Consider the following 23,087-nt stretch of genomic DNA (forward strand, 5'->3'; position numbering starts at 1 on the left):
AGCACCTTATCTGCTGTACTATTGCTCCAGACCTAGATTTTAATCTTTCTAATAATGCTCTTAAACTTTATTCTCAGTAAGAAGGAAACACTAAATTTGTGTTTCTTTCTTTCTTTTTTTTTTTTTTTTTTTTTTGCAGGGGTGGGCCACACCCGGTGACACTCAGGGGTTATGCACTCAGAATCACTCCTGGCTTGGGGACCATATAGGGATGGAACCCATCCCAGGTTAGCGCGTACAAGGCAAAAATGCCCTATCACTTGTGCCGCTGCTTCAGCCCCTAAATTTGTGTTACTTTTTTAAATGACCTGTTGCACCAAATGCTTCTCAGGGCAAGAGAAAATGAGCTAAATGATGTGAAACATTTAGTATAGTACCTAAGGTACTTAATAGATACTTAAGTGTTAAGTCTTTTATTTTTGGCTTTTTATATTTATTTTTATTTACTTGTCATTTTCATAATAAAATGATAGTATATGATGCTATTAGTATCTGGGACCATTAGGAATTGTTAAGGCCCATCACTATATTCTTGCTTCTTTTTTTTTTTTTTTTTTTAATTTTTCTTTTTTGGGAGGCCACACCCAGTGGTGCTTAGTGGTTTACTCCTGACTCTGCACTCAATAATTACTCCTGGTAGACTCAAGGGACCATATTAAATACTAGAAATCAAATCCCAGTTGGCATTGCACAAGAAAAATGCCCTACCTGCTTTACCATCTCCCTTATATTTCAAAATATGAAAAAAAAAACAGGACAAGCAGTATGAGTTTACAAAACAGTTTAAATTTTTTTGTAATAGATACTGATGATAAAACGTTTTCACTTGCAGATCCCTTGCAAGCAAAGAAAGTCAGAAAGGTACCTCCTGGATTGCCTTCTTCTGTAAGTGCACATATTTTTACTTGTGGCAAGCAAACTAATGTTAGGCAGATAGTCAATATTTGCTGCTAAAAGGATATGTTCAATTGTTGCCAGTAGGCATTCTACAGATAGTACATTGCTTAACAGAATCCTTGAGATAAATCTTTACTTAATGTTTGGATTTTGGTTTTCTCTGTAGTGATTTGTAGTTTACTCGTATACTCTTATTCCATGTCCCTGTCATTTGAATTCCCCTCTTGGGAAGAGGACTAGCTGTCAAGGAGGATCTCCTGTACAGGTCTTTTGATGTTTAATTAGTCATTATGTTGCTGAACAGGAGGACAGACAGAGATTAATAGCTGAGAATCTTAGAAATTTACATTTGTAATAATCCCAGTGGAGCTAAAGACATTAAGATTCAGAGGACATGTTCAGCTCAGCTTGCCTCAGTAGGACTGAGGTTATTAATATGCATAAATCACCAAGTCAGATGTTCATTGTGAAGCCCTTGTGGATTTTAAAGCCTTCATTAAGCTTTTCCTAACTTCAGCCTAGCATCAGGAAAGCTTTCAAGCAACTAGTTTGTTGATCTCTCTTTGCTCAAAAATACATCCTTTGAGACTAAAGAGCTTTCGTGAAGATTGGAAATGTTTGGTGAACAATCATTCATGGTCACGATAATCCAATGATATAGGTGTTTGTGCTATTAAATGTACTTTACTCTTAAAAAGGGTAAAAATATTTGTAAACGAACCTACATCATATTAAAATCCCTTGTGCAAGAGGGTTTTTTTTTTTTTTTCTTTTCCCTTAGTTTAGAACAAATGAGAAGCAGGGCTTTGGGATTGAGGCCCCATGCCTTGTAGGGTACATCTCTTTGTTGTGTAAATGGATGTTGGGCTTTTATTTGGCAGTACTTAACACATGGGCGCAGGTGCTGCTGGATGAGTCACAGCTCATCGAAGTAGATGCTGAATGGAATATCCAGTTTGGCAAGTAGTGATCTAGAAGGAGCAGCATGGGTCTGAGCTTTCTATTTTTTGTTAAGACTGCAGTAGAGATAACATCTTTTTGGTTGTCTGCTTTCCTCATTTCCTATGTTCTTCCCCCGCCTTCTCTTCTGTGTGATATAGGAAAGCTTGAATTTGAAATCCTCTTTGAAACTCAGTTCCAGATGGATCTGAATTTCATGCAGCCTAGGGCAGCTGTACCCTGAACCTGCAGCCTACCTGGAACTTTGAATTGCAGCTGTAGGCGTCTTAAAGGCTTTTGCTTACATAAGCACTTGGGCTCACTAGAGGCTGAATAGCTGCTTGATAAACAAAATGAACACAATGCTTCAAATCATTATTCCCAAAGACAGGGATTTTTTTTCAACAACAGCTAAAAATAGTTGGGTAATTTACATTTTAGCAGTTGTGTGCAATGCAGGGGTAGGTGGTTCAACAGTATAACAGATGATTTCTGCTAGATTAACAGAAATCATTTAAAACTGACAATTGCTAAAACATCTAACATGCAATTTTGTTGTAATTTAGTGCTATAATTCTGTGATTAATAAGTAAATTTATATGTTAATATTTACTAGCATTATATGGGTTACAAACAAATTAGTAAATTAACTCATCTCATTTCCTCATTACCTGATGTTAATTCATAAAACAATAAATTTTTGATGTTTTACAGTTCTTCAAGATCCTAATCATAATAGCATTCACTCTTGGAAAAAGTGAGATGCTTTAAAAAAAGAGTAGAGCAACAAAAAAATTTGTGAAAATTATTATATCTCACAATGAGGTCATTATGTTACTGTCAGAAGGGTTAGTAAACTCTCTTGTTGCTTAGTTGATCATTCTGTTACTTCTTTTGTTTCTGAACATTAGTTGGCTTTAGGTACACATTGGTTTCTAAACTGGTGAGTTCCTACTGGAATAACATCATTTGGGTGGTGGAAATACTTTTTGTATTTTATTTTAATAATTAACTAGTAAACCTATTTTCTATGTGGAAAATAAAAATGAAGTGCTTTATTGTCTCAAGTGTCAAGGATTAATACAAAAAAAAAAGGAAAGCTTTGGCATCTGAAAAAAACATTTGAGAACTATTAAGAAATGTCATAAACCAAGCCCACTTTTGGAGGACTTTGTAGGATTTCACACAGGGCTTACTCCTGGCAGTACTTTGGACATCACATGTGGTTCCAAGGATCAAACCCCGGTGGGCACATGCACGGCAAGCACCTTACCAGCCCAACCAACCCCGCTTATTAAACATTCTATTAATATCTTACTTGTGAATTCAAAGATCTCTATGTAGAACAAAATTCAGTATCTTAGTTCTTTAATACTATCAACATCAAGCACTTGACTACTTTTAAATTATGCTACATATATTCAATATATTGGATGTTATTGAAGGTATATAAATAGAAGAGACATTTATTTATTTTGAATTTTGGATCACACCGAGTATCATACCTAGATATCGTATGGCTCTGTTCTCGGGAATTATTCCTGTGGATGCTTGGAGGACCATGTGGGATGCTGGTGATATGATCCTGGGTCATTAGCTATGTGCAAGGCAAGTGACTTACCCACTGTATGATGGCTCTGGTCCCTTAAAATACATTTTGAATTAAAATTTGTTTTCTAAATACAAGGAGACCCTACCCCTGAAGTTTCCTGACATAAGACCAACTCTAGGCTCCAGGCAAACCAGTTTGTCCAATCCAGATCATCACACAGTCTCTGTTGCTGGTATCATGTTTCTGTATTGAAGATCTTGGAATCTGGATATCCTATATTGAAGTCAGGATGGTGCGGAGCGTCGTCTAACCTCAACTCACAATTAAAGAGCAATGCAGAAAGCCCTGTCCAGTACGCAGGTCATTGTTGTTGTTTAAATCTTCTCAGTGTCAAGGGAAGACTCTTTTGAGTAAATCGATGTCAGAGCAGCAGTAGGGTGTTCCCTGGTAGAGGATTGCCTCCTGGTGATGTCATAGACAACTTTGGATGTTTCATAAATGGCTTCCCTGGTTCAGGGGTGAATGGAGAATGCCCAAACCTCTGAGGCCTGTGCCAGGTCATCATGTCAACGTTAGGCCAAGGTTTTTCCTTTCCATGTCCCCCATACTTTGGTGGGCCTATGCAAACAATAATTGCCACTCTAACACTTTTTTTTTTCACTCTAACACTTTTTACTGTGCTCCTTTGACCAAACCTTTAAAAAAAAAACCCACTTAAACTTTTGAGGTTGACTTGAACTAATTTGCAAGTGTATAGAAATGTAAAAAATTACTATGACTTCAAGTTTACATAAACTTTATAGCTTTAGATTGCTTTGTGTACCTCTTGGAAAATTTATAATGTACTGCAATCTGGGGTCTTGGGGGACAAAGTAATTGTACATGGGTTCTGTTTTATCATTCTTTGATTGTAAGTTTAAAATTGGGGTGTCAGCAGGGGTATTTCTTCTGAGAACTGTTTTTGGGTGATTAAAAAAATAGAACCACATGCATAAAAAAAAGAGAGAAAGAATAGAGAGAGAGAGACAGGGAAAAACAGATAGAGAAAGACGGAAGAAACACACAGAATATGCCACAGAAGCAGGCAGAGGAGAGAGCAGCGGAAGGACAGGAGGGAAACTGGGGGTATTGGTGGTGAGAAAAGTAGTGAGGGATGCTGTATACTCTATGGCTGAAATTCAAATCATGAACATCTTTGTAACACTTTAAAAAAACCAGATATATTATGAAAAAAAATAAAAACATAAAATTTGTTTTCTAGGAGCCAGTGAATGTAATGGGTAGATGTTTGCCTTGCACATGCTGACCCAGGTTTGATCCCTGGCATCCCATATGGTCCCATGAGTCTGCCAGGAGAAATATCTGAGCACAGACCCAGGAATAACCCCTGAGAGCTGCTGGATATGGCCCAAGAAACTATATATATATTAGAGTAAATGTTATTTTATTTCTCAATATTTATTTTTAGTTTTGTGCCACATCCAGCTTTTTTTTTTTTTTTTTTTGTACCACATCCAGCGTTTACTCCTGGCTTCAGAGTCAGGGATTATTCCTAGCTGGCTCTGGGAACAAAATGAGCTCTGGGAATTGAACCTAGGTTAGCTGCTTGCAGAGCAGGTTCCTTATGTGATGTATCATCTTTCTAGCCCCTATTTCTTAAATTTTTAAAAGAGTCAATTGATAAATATTATGAAAGTAATTTCTGAGAACACTTGTGATTATACTACTTACCTTTCTACAAAGCATTGTTTATTAAACTAATGGTAATTTCAGGTTATAGTTTCCTTTTAATTTTGAATATCCGTTTCCTTCCTTTCCTTGTTTTTTGTTTGATAGAATTGGTGGGAGGGGTTGGTTTATTGGTTAGTCCTGGGCTAGGGATCCTGACTCCAACCCCTTGAGCCATTTCCCTGGCCCCTTGTTAATGATGTTGCAGTGGCAGTGCTTGTATGCACACTCAGATTGGACACTCACTGAAATGTTGACTCCTTCTGTTGTGGTCTCACACATGTGCTTTTCTGCAGGTCACACTTTTAGTTGAATCATACAAGTTATGATCATAGTGTTCTCAGGTGATCTCTATGGTACTTACGTGTGTACTCATGAGAGTTCACACTTCCTGCCATAAAGGACATTTCATTTTCATACTTTTAAGAACCAAATTAAAGGGGCCGGAGAGATTGCATGGAGGTAAGGCATTTGACTTTCATGCAGAAGGATGGTGGTTCAAATCCAGGCATCCCATATGGTCCCCTGTGCCTGCCAGGGCCAATTTCTGAGTGTAGAGCCAGGAATAATCCCTGAGCACTGCCGGGTGTGATCCAGAAACCTAAAAAAAAAGAACCAGGGCCGTTGAGGTGGTGCTAGAGGTAAGATGTCTGCCTTGCAAGCACTAGCCAAGGAAGGACCGCTGTTCAATCCCCCGGTGTCCCATATGGTCCCCCCAAGCCAGGGGCAATTTCTGAGCACTCAGCCAGGAGTAACCCCTGAGCATCAAACGGGCTTGGCCAAAAAAAGAACCAAATTAAAAATATGAAAGTAACATATTTAGATTTCAATTTGTTTCTTACCCTATCATAATCATTTATAAACCATATTTACTAAAGAAACAATGAAAGCTAGGTTAGAATTGTGGTGCTTAGGATTTAAAAATAGCTGGGGTTATTTAGCGTGCAAAATATTGATAGTCTACATAATTTGGCAATATCACATTCATCAGAGGCCTTTTTTATTTGTGAGTCCTCGTGAATAGTTAGGAAAATAATAAGTACAGACTTTGTATTCCTCGAGAATAACTAAATAGTAACTTCTGTCTGTGAATGAAGGTATAGTTCTTGTATAGAATGTCATTACAGTATGGTAAATAAGAATGAGAGAATAGTCTGCTCAAATTTCTTGGGTCACAGATTTCTTCGGTTATGTGACCCTGGATATGTCATCTCAAGAAGTTTCGGAAAAAAAAAAAAAAAGAAGTTTCGAGTTAGAAATCTTAACATTCCTTTCAGATGCAAAATGCTAAATACTTTTAAAATACATTTAAATACATTTTAAAATAATATGTCAAATACATAATAAATATAATACATAGAATAAGCATAGTGAGCATAACTTTCTTGCTGATTAAGAAATGATATTGCAGAACCAGAGTAAGATTTCTGAGTGCAGAGCCAGGAGTAACTCCTTAGTGCCATCAGTTGTGGCCCAAAAACAAACAAAAAAGAAATGATATTATTTAAAATTAGATTTTTTACTTCTCTAGACAGTTTGAAGTAGTGAACAAAGTAACTTGTAGCAGCAACAGTAGACTGTTGATTAGACATGAGAATTTGTCATGTCTTGAAACCATTTGGCTTGAAGAAAAGGACATTCAATGAAACACACGCTCAGTGATTTAAATGTATGGCAGCGAGGAAAATCATATACCAAGTATTCTAATAATGAAGAATAAGTGTAACCATAGACTTTAGAGGACATTAATTGAATCTGTGTTAGGAAAGGGTGGCAATTCCTGTTTAGAGAAGTGAGCCAGACAAGTAAAAGACCATATACCTGTGAAAAACCAAATGTTTACCAGTCATATCTAAAAATACAACATTAGTGGGACCAGAAAGACGGGCAGGACAGTGAGCATCCCTCAGCAGATAGGACACTTGCCTTGCATGTAGCCAAGCACCAATGGGTGTTCCCCCAACCCTTAATAAAACAGAAAACAAAGGGGGAAAAAATCCAGAAACGAAGTATCCTTCAGTTTTATAAACAGATTAGCACAACTGGAAACAAAGGATCACTCATCAGTTCATTTTCTTTATGCTTGTTTTATGCTTGAAATCAGTTTGGTTTCAATTCCTTACATAAGTGAACATCTTAGAAATTAAAATTAAAAATGTATTTTTTACAATGATAGAATACTGATGCTAATCCTTTTTTGTTTCGTTTTGTTTTGGTTTGGGTTTTTGGGATTTTTTTTTTCAGGTCACATCTGGCAACACTAAAGTTACTTCCAGCTCTAATCTCAGGAGTTAGTCCTGGCAGGCTCAGGGGACCATATGGATGCCAGGGATCAAACTTGGGTCAGGCGTGTGTAAGGCAAATGCCTTGCCCCCTGTGCTATCTGATACTGTTCATAATAGTAGTTCCTATCAGCATAAATAGTCACTGTTTCTTCAAATTAACATATGAAGAAGATCTGATTCAGTGACCAAATGATACTAAGTTTGGAATAGATTATAAAAACACTTTCTTGGGGCCGGGCGGTGGTGCTAGAGGTAAGGTGCCTGCCTTGCCTGTGCTAGCGTCGGACAGACCGTGGTTCGATCCCCCGGCGTCCATATGGTCCCCCAAGCCAGGAGCAACCCCTGAGCATTACCGGGTGTGGCCAAAAACCAAAAAAAAATAAAAATAAAAACACTTTATTTATAACAGATTTTCCTGCTCCACTGTCCTATAACGTTAGAGAATTAATTGGCTCCTTAAGAATGTTCTTGGGGGAGGAGGAGAGAGGTGGGAGGGAAGGGAAGGGAGAGGAGGGAGAGAACACTTTTCTCCAGAAATAAACTCCAGTTGTTGTCTGCCCTCTCTGTCTGTTTGCCAAAGAAGCTAACAAATACCTACTATGTCTAACTCAGGATCAAGGACAGGAAAAGGAGAGCCCAGAAAATGGCTCAGTGGATTAAAGTCCTAATCTGCAAGCCCAAGACTACTAGTTGAGACCCTGTGCTGCCCCTAGAACCCAGGTGACCTCTGAAAGTTCTGCTCTCTGGGCATCCCCAGCAAGAAAACAAACTCTAGGGCTCACTTATGAAGTTCAGCTCAAGTTGATGCTTTGTGCAAAACCATATGGAACCACAACCCAGAGATTTGGCTTGGGGTTGAAGTGATAATAGAGTGGATAGAGTACTTGCCATATGGCTGACACCCCCATTATGGTTTGCTGTGCACTGCTAGGACTTACTCTGAGCTCAGGGTTAGAAGTAACCACTGAGAACTGCTGGGTATGGCCCGAAAACAAAACAAAATAAAGGAGTTTAGACTTTAGAGCAGTATTTCTAACCTGAGACTCCCTCTATATACGTTCAGGATAATTCCGTTCAGGATAATTCAGTGTTATAGGTGAAAATGTCAATGAGAAGCCATAGCATCAGACTTAAGGAACCAACCAGTAGGACAAGGTGGAGACAAAAAAGAAAACGAGATTATAATGGAAGTAAGGTCAAGAAAAAGGTTGAGAAATACTTTCTTATAAGACCAGTCCAGATACCAGAAGAGATATGCTGGCATACTGGTCTGCCCTGGTAAATAAAAGTATCTCAGACAAAAGCTATAGCAGGCATTTGTAATTGTTATTAAGCTTATTGGCAGTTTTTAAAAGGATATTGGTGATGTTCTGACTTTCAGGTGTGTTTTTCTTTGTAGGGTTCCCTCCCCTCCTTTAACATAAAGTTTAGTATGTACTCTTTGTAACTATCAGTTTGTTTTTTTTATCTGTATCCAATTTTTGCTTTTGATTTTGTGCCACATCTAGCAGTGGTCAGGGCTTACTCCTGACTTTGTGCTCAGGGATCATTATTGGCAGACTCAGAATACCACATCGGATGCTGGAGATTGAGCCCATTGGGAAATTCATGTAAGGGATGTTCTGCTAAGCTACGTCCATAGCCCTTTATTTCTTTCATTTGTTTTTTTGCTTTTGAGGACGCATCTGGTGGTGCCTAAGTGTTACTCCTTGCTCTGAGTTCAAGAATTACTCCTGGCAGTGTCAAGCAGGGGAGCATCTAGGATGCTGGTGATTAAATCCAGGTTGGCTGTGTTAACTTTTGGCCCTCCTCTTTTTGTTGTTGTTAATGTTTCTATTTTAGAGCCACAACTGACAGTGATCAGAGGCTATGCTTGGTGCTTGGGGTCACCCTTGGAGTATATGAGAGATCATTTAGTGCTGCCACTCAAGTGTGAAACTCCCATATGCAAAGCTCACTCTCATATCCTTTGAGGAGCTATTTCTCTGGTTCAAATGATGCTATTTTAAAGGGTAGACCAGATACCCAGTAATAGAAAAAGCCTGACTTTGTGCACAGGAGTGACCCTTGTCAGTGCTCAGGGATCCACAAGTGGTTCAGTTAGTTGTCTTAATCCCTGTACTATATCTATATTTTATTTTAATCTCTGAGCTCAAATTTTAAATTGCAAAATCAAGATAGAGAAATTCCATTTAAAGGGTAGAGGCTAGAAGAGTATTCTTTTATTTATTTTTTATTATTTTACACACTGAGATATACACTTTTTTTGGGGGGGTCACACCCGGCAGCGCTCAGGGAACCATATGGGATGCCAGGATTCGAACCACCAACCTCCTGCATGCAAGGCAAATGCCTTAAAATTGAGTTCCAGTCACACAATGCCCAACACCCATCCCTTCACCAGTGCACCTATGTCCCACCACCTATATCCTCAGTTTCCCTCTTGTACTCACAATCTGTGTCCATGACAGACAGTTTTCTTCTCCTTTTCTCCTTTTTTATTTAGGCACTGTGGTTTGCATTACTGTCACTAAATGGGTATCATGTAGTTCTTGTTTAGAGTGATTATTTCCAACTATCATTGTCATAATGGTCCCTTCTCTGTCCTAACTGTACTCTCACCTTATGGCAAGCTTCCTATTATAGGTCAGTCCTTGAGAATCTCATTTCTATTGTGTTTGGGTATTATTCTCATACTGAGTTTTATTTTGTTATTTTTTTAATATCCTGTTTATAATTGTGATCATTCTATGTTTGTCCCTTCTTTTTCTGATAGAACAGCATTCTTACATAATAAGGCATTCAGCAAACTGCAAAACCCAACATGCCTTTTATCTTGGATGATATTACTTCTTGCCCCAGAGAAAAGGCAGAGTAAAATTTTCTGTGCCCAGCAACAAATTAGTCCATGAGAGAATGCTATTAAACAGTGAATGAGAAACCACTATGCATCAAACTTTCCATCTCTTCCCATGAAACCAATTGGTTTCAACAGCCCTTGTGAAATATGTAAGTTGATTCTGGCTGTTGTTCTCAGGAAGTGTGCAAACTGCACACAAATTGGTTTTTATTTTAGAATAAACTCATTCTGTTGGTGAAGTAAATGGATTGTTTTTTTGTTCAAAGTCAACAAAGGTGTCAGCTGTTTCAACTACATTTTTTAAAGATTTTGTTTTCTGTCTTTTCATCTCTTTGCTGCTCTTGTTGCTGTGGCCAGGGGTCATACATTGACTTGGTTTTGGTGCTCTTAGGGAGTTGCACATCAGGTGGTGGTGCTTTCACACTCTTCCACAGTGCTCGCCAGATACTCAGACTTCCATTGCAGTTTTTGCATATACCAAGTTGTGTACCAAAGATCACACACTGTTTAAGCAGAGGTGCTTAGACCTCAATCAGTGTTTGTGGTCAGTACTGGGGCTTCCAAAACTCAAGTTCTCTCATGTGGGCATGACAGGTACTTAAAATCACATGGCCTTAAAAGATGTTAGTTTTATAGAAAATATCACTAAGCCACTAGAATATATAATTTACACCTTATAGGACCAATTTATTTACTAGCATAAATAATGGGGAATATAAAGCATTTGGACTCTGTGTAAAGAGACAAGACATAATCATGGGAGGTTATTGCTGTTTGGGACAAGATTTAATCCACAGGAGTGGTGGCGGCCAACAAAGTTATATGCCCTTCAATGTTCAGAAGTTCGGTGTTCACATGGTACCAGGAATCGAACTCAAGACTCTGGCATGCCAGACATGTGCTCCTACTCTTTGAACTGTTTCTTCATCCCCTGTAATTTCTGTGTTTTGATCCCCTTTTGTATCAACCTTTAATTTGAAGCTCTGGGCTTTTAATTATGTTACTTGCAGATATGATTAAAAAGTTGCAAGTTAAACTTGGTTTTGACTTTAGGTAACATCTGTGCCTTTAAGTAGTGGCCCTGAATCTTCCAGTAATATGAAAAGGTATTAAGTATTTCAGAATAACTAAGAAAGGTGTGATTTAGTGAGATAAAAAATTATTCATGCTCTCTAAAACATCAGATTCTTTGCCTACAGTTCAGCATGGCAAAGCTTTTATTTCCCTTTTATTCAAGTTCTGAATTGAAGTTAAATTTATTATTGTTTTCTTTTGTTTGGGGGGGGGTCATACTCAGTGGTTGCTCCTGGCAGGCTCGGGGGACCATATGGGATGCGGGGATTTGAACCACTGTTCTGCATGCAAGGCAAACTCCCTACCTCCATGCTATCTCTCCAACCCCTTTGTTTTGTTTTTTTGACCACATGCAGCAGTGTTCATGGGCTACTACCTGCTTGGCTTTTGGGATCAGTTCTGACTATGCTTGGGGTACCATACAGTGCCAGGAATCAAACCTAGACTTCCTTATTACAAAATGCAATGCTTGGGGCCTGGAGAGATAGCACAGCGGCGTTTGCCTTGCAAGCAGCCGATCCAGGACCAAAGGTGGTTGGTTCGAATCCCAGTGTCCCATATGGTCCCCCGTGCCTGCCAGGAGCTGTTTCTGAGCAAACAGCCAGGAGTAACCCCTGAGCACCGCCAGGTGGGACCCAAAAACGAAAAAAAATGCAACGCTTATGATCCATCCAATTGAGTGGTCACTCCAGCCCAGAGTTGAAACCCTATTTTCTTTTCTTTATTTTTTCCAAATAGTGCCTTTGATTAAACCATTGCTCTCACGCTTCCAAGGCATGTGTACTATTGCTAAGCCACATCACCAAACTATTTTTTCTTTTTCTTAAACAGGGAAGTATATTTATTTTAATTCAGTAAAATATTTTTGAGGAGGGGGAAAGTCAACATTGGAATTTAGTATTTTGGAACAGAGCATAAAAGGTTTTATTGGTAGTGAAATTACTAGGAAGTGTTTGACCCAGCTTAATTTTGCAGAAATGGAGACAAATCAGGAAAACTTGGTGGCCTTACCCTAACCCCTATTTTGTGATACCAAAGTCTGGCACCTGAGGAAACTATCTTACATAGTACAGTACAAATGTAGGAAGAATGCCTCTGCCCTATACTTATGTAACCACATTTAGATCTATATATACATAGGAATAGAATAAGTAGGGTTTTTTATAGATTGGGGCTTTTACTTGTCAGATGGTGTATTGTCTTTATCAGTAAAGCATACCAAGCATTAGCCCAAACATTAGTGTTTTGCTTTGCTCTATATTGCACTGACATATATCTTGCATCCTCCCTCATTTATTATACCCTTCTTAGATATGTTATCAAAGTGAAGTAGTATTTATTTTTTATTGATGTGATTATCAGAATTTTGTAATAGTGAATCATCTTTTTTTAAGATCACCCTTGTAAATTCAGTATCTGCATGATTTCTTCCAGTGAGTATAGCTAAAATTAATTTTATTATTTACAACTGTGTTGCAGAATGATTTTATAAAATCTAAATAAATGATTCCATAGCTAGAGATATTACTACTAAGCAAAAATTATTAGTGAAATAAGCAAAAACAGGTTAGGTGGGGCCAGAGCAGTGGTACAAGCCATAAAGCGTCCGCCTTGCACACGCAAGCCTAGAATGGACCACAATTCGATCCCCCGGTGTCCCAGATGGTCCTCCAAGCCAGGAGCAATTTCTGAGTGCATAGCCGGGAGTAATCCTTGAACGTCACCGGGTGTGGGCCATCCCCTCCAAGAAAAAAACAGGCTAGGATCAGAAATAGCTTGTTGCATAAATTATTTAGGACTTCAAATTGCAGATTCTTTTTTTGTTTTGCTTTGTTTTGTTTTGTTTGTTTTGGGGTCACACCTGGCAGCACTCAGGGGCCACTCCTGGCTCTGAGCTCAGAAATTTTTCCCCGGGCAGCCTTGGTGGGCCATATGGGATGCAAGGATTCAAACCTCCATCCTGGATCAGCTTTCATCAAGGTAAATGCCCTATCACTATGCTGTCTCTCTGGCCCTCCCAGATTCTTAAAATGGCTCTTAACTGAGATTCAGATGTTATTCTGCTTTCTTTAAAAATAAATTTAAAATAAAACAGTTTAGCTTGGTTCTATCTCTTATAAATTGAAAGGTTCAGGGCTCTCAAACTTAGATGGGAAAAAAATCTCATGTGTCAGAAAAAACAAACAAATGAAAAAAAGAAAACCCAGATAGCACTTTCCTTAAGAAAGAACTTGACACAACTCCAAATTGTTTGCTTTATATAGGTAGTTTAAAAGAATAGTTTTGTTGTAGGGACGGAGAGATAGCACAGCGGAAAGGCATTTGCCTTGCATGCAGAAGGACGGTGGTTCGAATCCCGGCATCCCATATGGTCCCCCGAGCCTGCCAGGAGCAATTTCTGAGCATAGAGCCAGGAATAACCCCTGAGTGCTGCCGGTGTGACCCAAAAACCAAAAAAATAAAGTAAAATAAAAAAAGAATAGTTTTGTTTGCTTACAGTCTTCTTATGAGTCTCCTAAATAGAACAAAGCTATGGGGGCCGAAGAGAGAGCACAGCGGTAGGGCATTTACCTTGCATGCAGCAATCCAGGACCGTGGGTGGTTCAAATCCCTGTATCCCATATGGTCCCCTGAGCCTGCCAGGAGCGACTTCTGAGTGCAGAGCCAGGAGTATTCCCTGAACACCACCAGTTGTGACCTAAAAACAAACAAAAAAAGAGCAAAGCTTTGTCCCAGTATTAAAAGTTCTTCAAAAGTGCTTTTTACAGAGGAATTTACAAATCGAATTGTCCTCTATTTTTCTCATTCATATACTGCCTATGATTATAGAGCCATCTGCAGGAAAAATATCAATTTGCAACATAGTTAATGAATTTCTATAATGTTATTTCAAATAGTAAGTGAGAAGTGGCAAACTGCAATTGTGGAGGAAGAAAGGTTGAGACCAGACAGAGAAATCTCCCCCTTTTAATTTTTCAAAGAAGAGACCAAAGCAATAGATCAGCAGTAAAGTGTTTGCCTTGCACCCAGCTGACCCAGGATGAATCTGGCTTCTATCCCTGGCATCCTATGTGGTACCCCAAGCACTGCCGACTGTGGCCAAAAATTAAAATTAAAAAATTTTAAATTTAAATTAATTAATTTGGGGGATCTGGGTGGTATAATTGCCACGGCATCGGCTCCCACAGGAATAACCCGAGTGTTACTGTGTGTGCCTCCCAAAATTAAGTAGTTGAAAATGTGTAACTCAGTTAAATTGAAATTTTACTTTGAGGGGCCAGAGCGGTGGTGCAACAGTAGGGCATTCACCTTGCATGCGGTTGACCTAGGACGGACCGTCGCTCAATTCCCTGGCATCCCGTATGGTCCCCTGAGCCAGGAGCAATTTCTGAGTGCAGAACCATGTGTAACCCCTGAACATCACCAGATATGCCCCCCTCCCAATAAAAACAGAAAAAAAGAAATTTTACTTCGAAAACTTACAGAAATTTAAGTCACCTTTGAAACATTCTTCAGGATTATTTTAAGTTATACAGTGTTGGAGGCAGGGACATGATTTAGAGGGCCATCATACACATGTATAGTATGTGTGAGATCCATGCTTGCTACTCTACACTCTATGGTCCCCAAGCCCTGTACTTACCAAGAGTAATCTCCAAGCACTGAGCCAAAAGTAGCTTGTGAGCACCATTGGTTGTGACCCAAAAATGAGATGGGGTAAAAGACAAAACAAAAAACGTGAAGCTTGGAGAGATAGTATTGTGAGTAAGGTGCTTGCCTTGAATGCAGCTGACCTTGGTTCAAACCCAGCACCACATATGGTCCCCTGAACACCTCTAGGAGTAACCCCTGCGCACAGAGCTATGAGTGAGTTGTACCCCTAAATTAATCAAGAAAAGAAAAAGATAAGAGAACACGAGTTTTACAGTGATCCAAATGTCAGTAATAAAGAAAAATTCATAAAGTAGGTTAAAACATGCATGGGTAATAACAAGAAATTTTGCATAGCTCTCCACGAGTGCCCTGTTTCTCACTCGGCTGAGAAATGAGAAGACAACAGGCATTTTTGCATGAAGTCCTGGAATTTAAATGGAAGTGGCCTTACAAACTTATTGAAGCATCTTTTCCTAAATCTTCATTAAATAAGCTAATTTGAGATAAAATGCAATAATCCTTAAAACAGGAATTAACAGTTTTTCGATAAAAGTTTTATTGGGGAATCTGACTCTTAATTAATCATGCTCCTGGCATATACATAATGGCAGGGTTTATTTTTTAATAAGATTTTATGTTTTTGAGATTTTTTTAGCATGTTGAGTTAGATTATATAATCTTAGAATAACATAAAAGTAATTAAGTAGAGTTGAGGGTGGCAACAATTTGGGATTAAAAACGCCTGAGGACTCAAAGCTCCTATGCAGACTGCATGTCTGTCTGGAATCAAGTTTAAAATGTGGCTCTGTGGGGCCGGGCGGTGGCGCTCGAGGTAAGGTGCCTGCCTTACCTGCGCTAGCCTAGGAGACGGACCGCGGTTCGATCCCCCGGCGCCCCATATGGTCCCCCAAGCCAGGAGCGACTTCTGAGCGCATAGCCAGGAGTAACCCCTGAGCGTCACCGGGTGTGGCCCAAAAACCAAAAAAAAAAAAAAAAAAAAAAAAAAAAAAAAAAAAAATGTGGCTCTGTCTCCAGCTGACTTGTTTTGTCAGACTGAGTCACAGGATTAACCCTTGACATGGTCCGTAAAAAAAAAAAAAAGTAAAGATTAAACAACTGCATTGACTAGAGCAGCACTTGATCCAGCTATATGCATTTTTTTCCTGTAATATGATTCTCCATAAAGGAGTGGGCGGAGGAATTGTGCTGCAGCTGTTACATAGATTAAATTAGATTTTTTTTTCAAAAAACTTTTTTTGAGGAAGAAAAAAAGGCTTTAGTATACAGACAATATGTAATTTTGATAAAAATAACTATCTGCCATCAACCAGTTTAGTTCTTTCAAATAATGCTGACTTCAAAAGACTATTTGGTGATAACGATCTTAAAGACCTTGCCATATTACACAACTAAGGGAGCTTTTTATTTAGATTATTTCCTGTTTTCTTGATGATTTGATATTGAGGGATGAACTTAATGTTATTTGTATATATATAGATTTCTTCTGTCCCACCCTTTTCTAAGTTTTCTTTTTAACACATTCTTAATTTAAACTGTAGTTTCTACTGTGTTGTATATTGGGGGAAACATCTTAAGTACATTTTTATAAATTTTATCTCTTTTTAAGAGTGAAAAGAGAAAAAGCAAAAGCTTTGTTGAGAGACAATTAGCATTTCATGTTCAGAGTTCAGGATAAAAGCAATTTTTTCTTTTTAAGTAATGAAAAGGAAGAGAAAAGGAAAATACCCTTACAAAGTGGAAACAAGTTTATTTTTTCTTTTTGTTTTAAAAGCAGCTCTTCCATCACCAGAAAAGCCTATATCTAGGAAAGAATAAAATTTACTTAACTGGTTTTAAGACATGGTGTTGTTAATTGTATATCAAAGCTTTTTACACAGTTCTCTAAGGATTGAAATGGGTCTTTGTGGTCTTGCAGGAGGGAGGAAGTTACCAGCCACTCCGCAGACTGGCATTTTAATAGTCTGCTGTACAGTGATGTTCTTTTTGCAGCTGCTGCTTAGTCTTTTTTCTCTCTGAAGAGTGTGGGGAGGTTTCATTGTTGTTCTGATTCCATCAGCTTTTAAAACATTGATGTTAACTGACCTGATTGATTGGATTTTATTACTTTAATTTGATCAGTGTTTCATAAGAATGTGGTTTAGATATTGAGGATATTCTTAGTATATCTTAATTAGAGAGACCTGCTTCAAGAAAAGTGCCTTTAGAAACAAAATAATCATGTATCGTTTTGCAGCTTATGGGTCCCCCTCTGATCATATATTGTGTAACACCTGTAATATACAGGGAAACGTACAAAATGAACTGATCAGGGAAATAGTACAAAAATGTTTTGATCAGAGAAATGAAAAAAAAATGAGATTGCTAATGTGTTTTTCTCAATCAAAATTCATACCAAAAGACAAACAGAAAATTTTTAAATAACATTGTGTGAGAAACATGTGTTTATATAGTGCCTTAAACACTGATTTCTGAGTATTATAGAGATCTATGAGACATTCATTTCCAGACTTACTATTTTTCCTTTTTAAAATATATATGCAGTAATTCAAAAATATGAATTATCAAAGTATTCTTTTTTTTTTTTGGTTTTTGGGCCACACCCGGTACCGCTCAGGGGTTACTTCTGGCTATGCGCTCAGAAGTCGCTCCTGGCTTGGGGGACCATATGGGACACCGGGGGATCGAACCGCGGTCCGTCCAAGGCTAGCGCAGGCAAGGCACGCACCTTACCTCTAGCGCCACTGCCCGGCCCATCAAAGTATTCTTAAGAACAACTGATCTTAAAAGAATAAAACACTTCTAAGAAATATTTATTAGTTTACTAGCTAGCATGCATTTTGGGTGTGTGTGTGTGTGTGTGTGTGTGTGTGTGTGTGTGTGTGTGTGTGTGTGTGTGTGTATATATACACATAAGGGAAGATAAAACATTTAGTTATTATATTGCTTGATAGTGAAAATGTCTCATTAAATATTTTCATTTTAAAAAATTATTACCAAGAAAATTTTGTTCTTTGTCTTTAGCTTTTTCATGAAATGTTTCTTTCAACTTTTTTTTGGGGGCCACACGCGGCGGTGCTCAGGGGTTACTCCTGGCTTTCTGCTCAGAAATAGCTCCTGGCAGGCACGGGGGACCATATGGGACACTGGGATTCGAACCAACCACCTTTAGTCCTGGATCGGCTGTTTGCAAGGCAAACACCACTGTGCTATCTCTCCGGGCCCTCTTTCAACTTTTTCAATAATTTTTTTCCTTAAAAAGTTACAATTTTTTTTATTTAGTTAAGAGGAACTTAGATGTGTTGGTTCTCCAGGCGATAATTGTATACAAAGCTAAACTTATTGGGCTTCTTGATTCAGTGTTTCCAATTCCTGAGTTGCTTGAACTTGTGTTTATCAAAGTTGAGAGCATCTTTAGACCGCACCAGATGGTATTGTTGCTAGAGGTGTTACATTCTAGGTTTCCTTGCCCCCAAGTGCTCTGATTTAATTAAAATTTAAAAAAAGAAAATATTAGACAGAGATCTGTTTTCCTTTATTTTAGATATCATTCAAAAATTTCTTGCTATATATTTTTCAAGGACTTTTACATTTCTTTTTATTATTTAGATTTGTAAGGAAGTTGTGTTTTTTAGTGTTCCAAGATTTTTCTATTGGTACCCTCCGCCAGTGCAAGAATTTGATGAAAATTGAAAGAGGTTACATGCAGCATAAACCCTCCCTCTGTGCTCTAGTGAGTTGGTTCAGTCCTATTTTGCATAAGTTCCTTTTGAGTAAATCCATGTGTGGATGCATAGTGCTGAAGACTTAACTCTGTTTGGCTGTGTGGATGTATGTTTTGGAGAGAAGCCCTGAGCGCTAGCTGCAAACAGTAACAATTTTAAAATCAACATGTATTGTGCTTATCCTGTCCCTGGAATGGGCAGCAATTCTTTGATGTACTACTATAATGGGAAAACTGTAAGTCTCTTTCTTTGTTCAAAAAGCTTCTCTCTACTTAATGGGAAACAGTATAGATTGCTAAAACCAGTGATGTTTTGTTTCAATACTTTCTACAATAGATTTATTTTGTATATTCTTTGTTAAGTGGTGTCAAGATTAGTCTTTCACACAGTTCTCATAGTTTGTGTCTGTTTTCAAATAGTGTAGAATGTAAGCTTGAATATTTGAGTTATTTTTAATGCCTAATCTCGACTAGCACTGAGCTTGAAGTATATTTGTTTTAAGGTTTTCTCTGTTGCATTATAAGTATATACACACACTCACATATACATATACTGTGTATGTATACTACAGAAGTATATACACTCACACATAGTATATCTAGGGATTGTTTTATAGTTTTAGGTAGAAGGAAAAGATGAAAGTCATCTTGGATATTCATAAAAGTAAGTATGAAGCTCTGGGAATGATTAGGGAAGCAGTCAGCTAGTGAGGGCCATATTTCCTGTTTGGAGTTTTAGGTCCAGAGTCCGACTTTACTGGCTACCATCTGTTTTCAATCAAACTTAAAAATTGACCCATACAGATTCATAAAATAAATCACTATTTTTCAAAGAAGGTATTTATACATTTTTCCAAAGGATATATTTATAGACAATTTGTAGCACATGGTTAGGTGTTTCTAAGTAATAGCTTTCTGGTTGCTTAAGTAAAACTTTTCTTTCTTTAAATGACTTGGTATTAATTAATTCCTATGTTTCTACACAAATATTTTAGGTAGAGGATTTTGCATATTACAAGAAAGCAAATGCCTCTAGAATATTTGATGAGAGAAAGATTTGTAAGATACTTATAAACAAAGTTAACAATAAAAGTTATCTTGGATTTTTGCCAGGAATTTGCTGTTTTCCTTCTTTTTTCCAAAACTAAACTTTTTCCCTCAGGTATATAATACATGGGTTTGTGGGTTGTTTTTTTTTTTCACTGCGAGTTTTTTTTTAAGTTACAGAGACTTTAATCACAGTTTTCTAAAATATAAAATCAAAAAGGTTTGTCCCTCCTCTTTTTTGCCACACGGAAATGTTTGTTTGAAAGTAACAGATGCCTTTGAAAGTAGCAAGGTACTGTAGAACTAATGAAAGTACTTTCTCATTTTCTAACTAGGTTGGTAAGATCTATTTAGGGTCTGGTAGCATTTGTTTTTAAATTTTTGAGTAAGCTTTCATAGTGCTTGATGAGTATCGAGCCAAAATATTCTTAAATTCATTAAAAAGTATTCAAACTGTCCGTGTAAGCAGCACTTTGAAGACTGAGAAGTAGTAGATTTAGGTGGAATAATGTAAATGAAATTTCTTATCTCTGTATAATTTTCTTGCCTTTTATATTTGAAAATATTTTTCTTTTATGTTTGATTCTAAGTAAAATCATTTATTCAGAATGGGTATGTGTATGTGAGAGAGAGAGAACTTAGTGAAATTAATTTTATAGGACCCCTGAGGCTAAGAAACTGACACAAGTGAGTTTAAATTTTATTCTTTTGAGAGCACAGATCCCTTTATTACAATATTTCTCTTTGTTCTACGTTGGTAAAGGGAGGACAGCTTTGATCATATTAAGTATTTCCAGGCTTATGGTAGATGACATAGCTGGTATGGGAGAGAAGTGCAGCCTGAAAATTGATAGCTTGTGCCTGATATAGGTCAAAGGTGACTTTTATGTTCTTGAAAAATGCATTAAGGAGATAATATATTGTCTCAGTCCTCTATCATAAACCCTAGCATAATATGTATTTCAATAATCTCTGGCTTATTGTGATTCTCTTACAATTTAAAATATAAAAAGTATAGTATATATTTATAAAAGACAATAAAGCCCTGTCTTATTTTATGTTGGGAAATATTTTTTAGTAAAAACTAGCATTTTACTGTCGTCAGACTCTTCGTAAAATATACACCCGCACTTAATTTATGCAGTTTTTACATCATTCTGCTAAACAGGTTAATTTTAAGTGAACTCTATCTGGTTTTACATGTAAAAGGATAGAACAAATTAGTATTTGAAATACTAAGAAGTTTATATTGATTTCATCTTTAAGATCAAGCCCATTGTTAGTGTTATATTAAAAAAATTGTAGTTCTGCATTCCTTAAAGAGAATACTTTTTTTCTGCTTCTAATTTTAAATTTTCAAGTTGATCAGATGTTTTTAAGGATTTGGAAGCTATTTCAATAAGAAGACTGACCTGACTCTTAAGGGGAAAACTATATTTATTTAAGATGTAGCTATGTTGTATTCTTGGAAATATAACAGGTTTGACAACCTATGTCTAGAAAAGAAAAACCAAACATATTAATCCTTTTTTCTCTATTCTTCAAAAAGAAAGGAAGCTAATGTTTCATATCATATGTAGCTTTTTATAGCCAAATTCTATACCACACTGAAATATATTACAGTTTATTGAAAATATTTTGAATGTTTTAATTTTGACATTTAAGAAACTAAGGAAGAGTGGATTTTTTTTGTGGGGGGGGGCACACTCTGTAATGCATAGGGCTTACTACTCCTGACTGCATTCAAAGATCACTTCTGACAGTGTTTGGGGGACCATATCGGGGGTGCTGGGGATTGAAACCAAGTTGGCTTCAGGCAAGGCAAATGGCCCTGCTCACTGTCCTATATCACTCTCCCCCAGAGTATGTCTGAGGTTCCTTATCTACAAAGAACTTGGCTTACCTCCAGTTTTCTCATTGATATGACTAAATTGTATCCATTACACATAAAGGTAGGCATCTTAGAGGTAAAGACATGGAAGTTTGGGGAGAGGAGGCTCCTTAACTTTGCCTTGAGGAATCTGGAGTTTCAACCTTACTCGGATGTCATCAGTCTCATTTTCTAGATTTTGAACCAACAATGCCAGGTATAAGAATTGCAACAAGTACAAATATGGTGCTCCCTTAATTGTATCAAGGAATTATTTCACTCTTTTTAGAGATAACACAGAATGCCAGGTTTTAAAACTCAAGTTCTGAAACACATTTTGAATTGTGAGCTTTTTTGAACTGGTAAAGAAGAGACAGAAACTAGCATGGTAAGGACTATTCTGTGTGAGAAGCTATGCAGAGGACTTTATTCACCTCATTTAATTCTTAGAACCACTGACACTTTGTTACTGTCCTCATCTTGTAAATATGAAAGATATTAAGGGCAGTTAAGTAACTTGCTTAACCTCCACACTATTAAGTGTTGGGGCCAGAATTGAACACAGGTTTCTGTCCCAAGAATAGACTTCCTTAAGGTATAGCATCCAGGACAAATAGTCTCCAAAGCAAAAGACCATTTTTTTTTATCCTTGTTACTATTTTATCAAAACTTGATAGCAAGGATACCATATTGGAAACTAATATGTAAATGAGGAAACAGTAGTCCATTCTAAGAAATAAATCATTTTGCATTTGTGATCAAATTTGGCCATTTTTTAAAGTGTTGATTGATGTGTTCAGTTAAACTCATTTGTTTTGACTTCTCATAAGAAAAAAGGCTAACAGCTCTGCTTACAAACTAACAAGATAGGTTTCAAATTCAATAAAAACAGGCTTGAATGTCTTCTAATAGAACTCAATTCTAAAAACTAGTCAAATCATGGTTTTTAGCACCTGCTTGACCATGCAATTTGTCTTGTCCGACTAAAAGGGATATGTAAGAAAAAATATATTCTAGTACTTCAAAGACACTTTCCAAGTGAATATTGCAGGCAGTGGTACAGAAATAGTACTGTGAGAATATATAGAACTATATTACCTGTTACAGGGATGATTTATTACTAATTTATGTGGGAGGGAAAATAAAATTAATTCAAATTTCTAGGCTATCTGTGAGTACAGATTTAAATCTAGCATTTGTATGATGAAGTAAACATTAGCTCTCTAAGATGAATACGATAAACATGAGTGCAAGTACTTTGAAATCTAATTCAGTTGGAAATTTGTATTTGGTTGAGATTATATTGTATTTATACAAGAAGATTTTGTTTGCTTGCTTAAATTCTAGTGCACAGAAATATCATTGAATTAAAACTATGACTCCTGCAATAAAATAAATTTATGTCCCATTCTACTAGTTTGTGAATATGCTGAAGAAGG

The 23,087-nt window shown here is 37.3% G+C and overlaps 1 protein-coding gene across 2 annotated transcripts in view; it reads left to right on the forward strand.

Moving 5' to 3' along the window:
• Positions 1 to 23,087, forward strand: part of TCF12 (transcription factor 12) — a 332,249-nt gene that overhangs the window by 244,180 nt on the left and 64,982 nt on the right. For both annotated transcript variants that reach the window (XM_049773639.1, XM_049773640.1), the window contains exon 8: positions 833 to 885. In XM_049773639.1, coding sequence (XP_049629596.1) covers positions 833 to 885 — 53 coding nt within the window. The remainder of the gene's footprint in view (positions 1 to 832; positions 886 to 23,087) is intronic.

This window comes from Suncus etruscus, chromosome 5 (assembly GCF_024139225.1).
Source record: "Suncus etruscus isolate mSunEtr1 chromosome 5, mSunEtr1.pri.cur, whole genome shotgun sequence".
NCBI lineage: Eukaryota > Metazoa > Chordata > Mammalia > Eulipotyphla > Soricidae > Suncus > Suncus etruscus.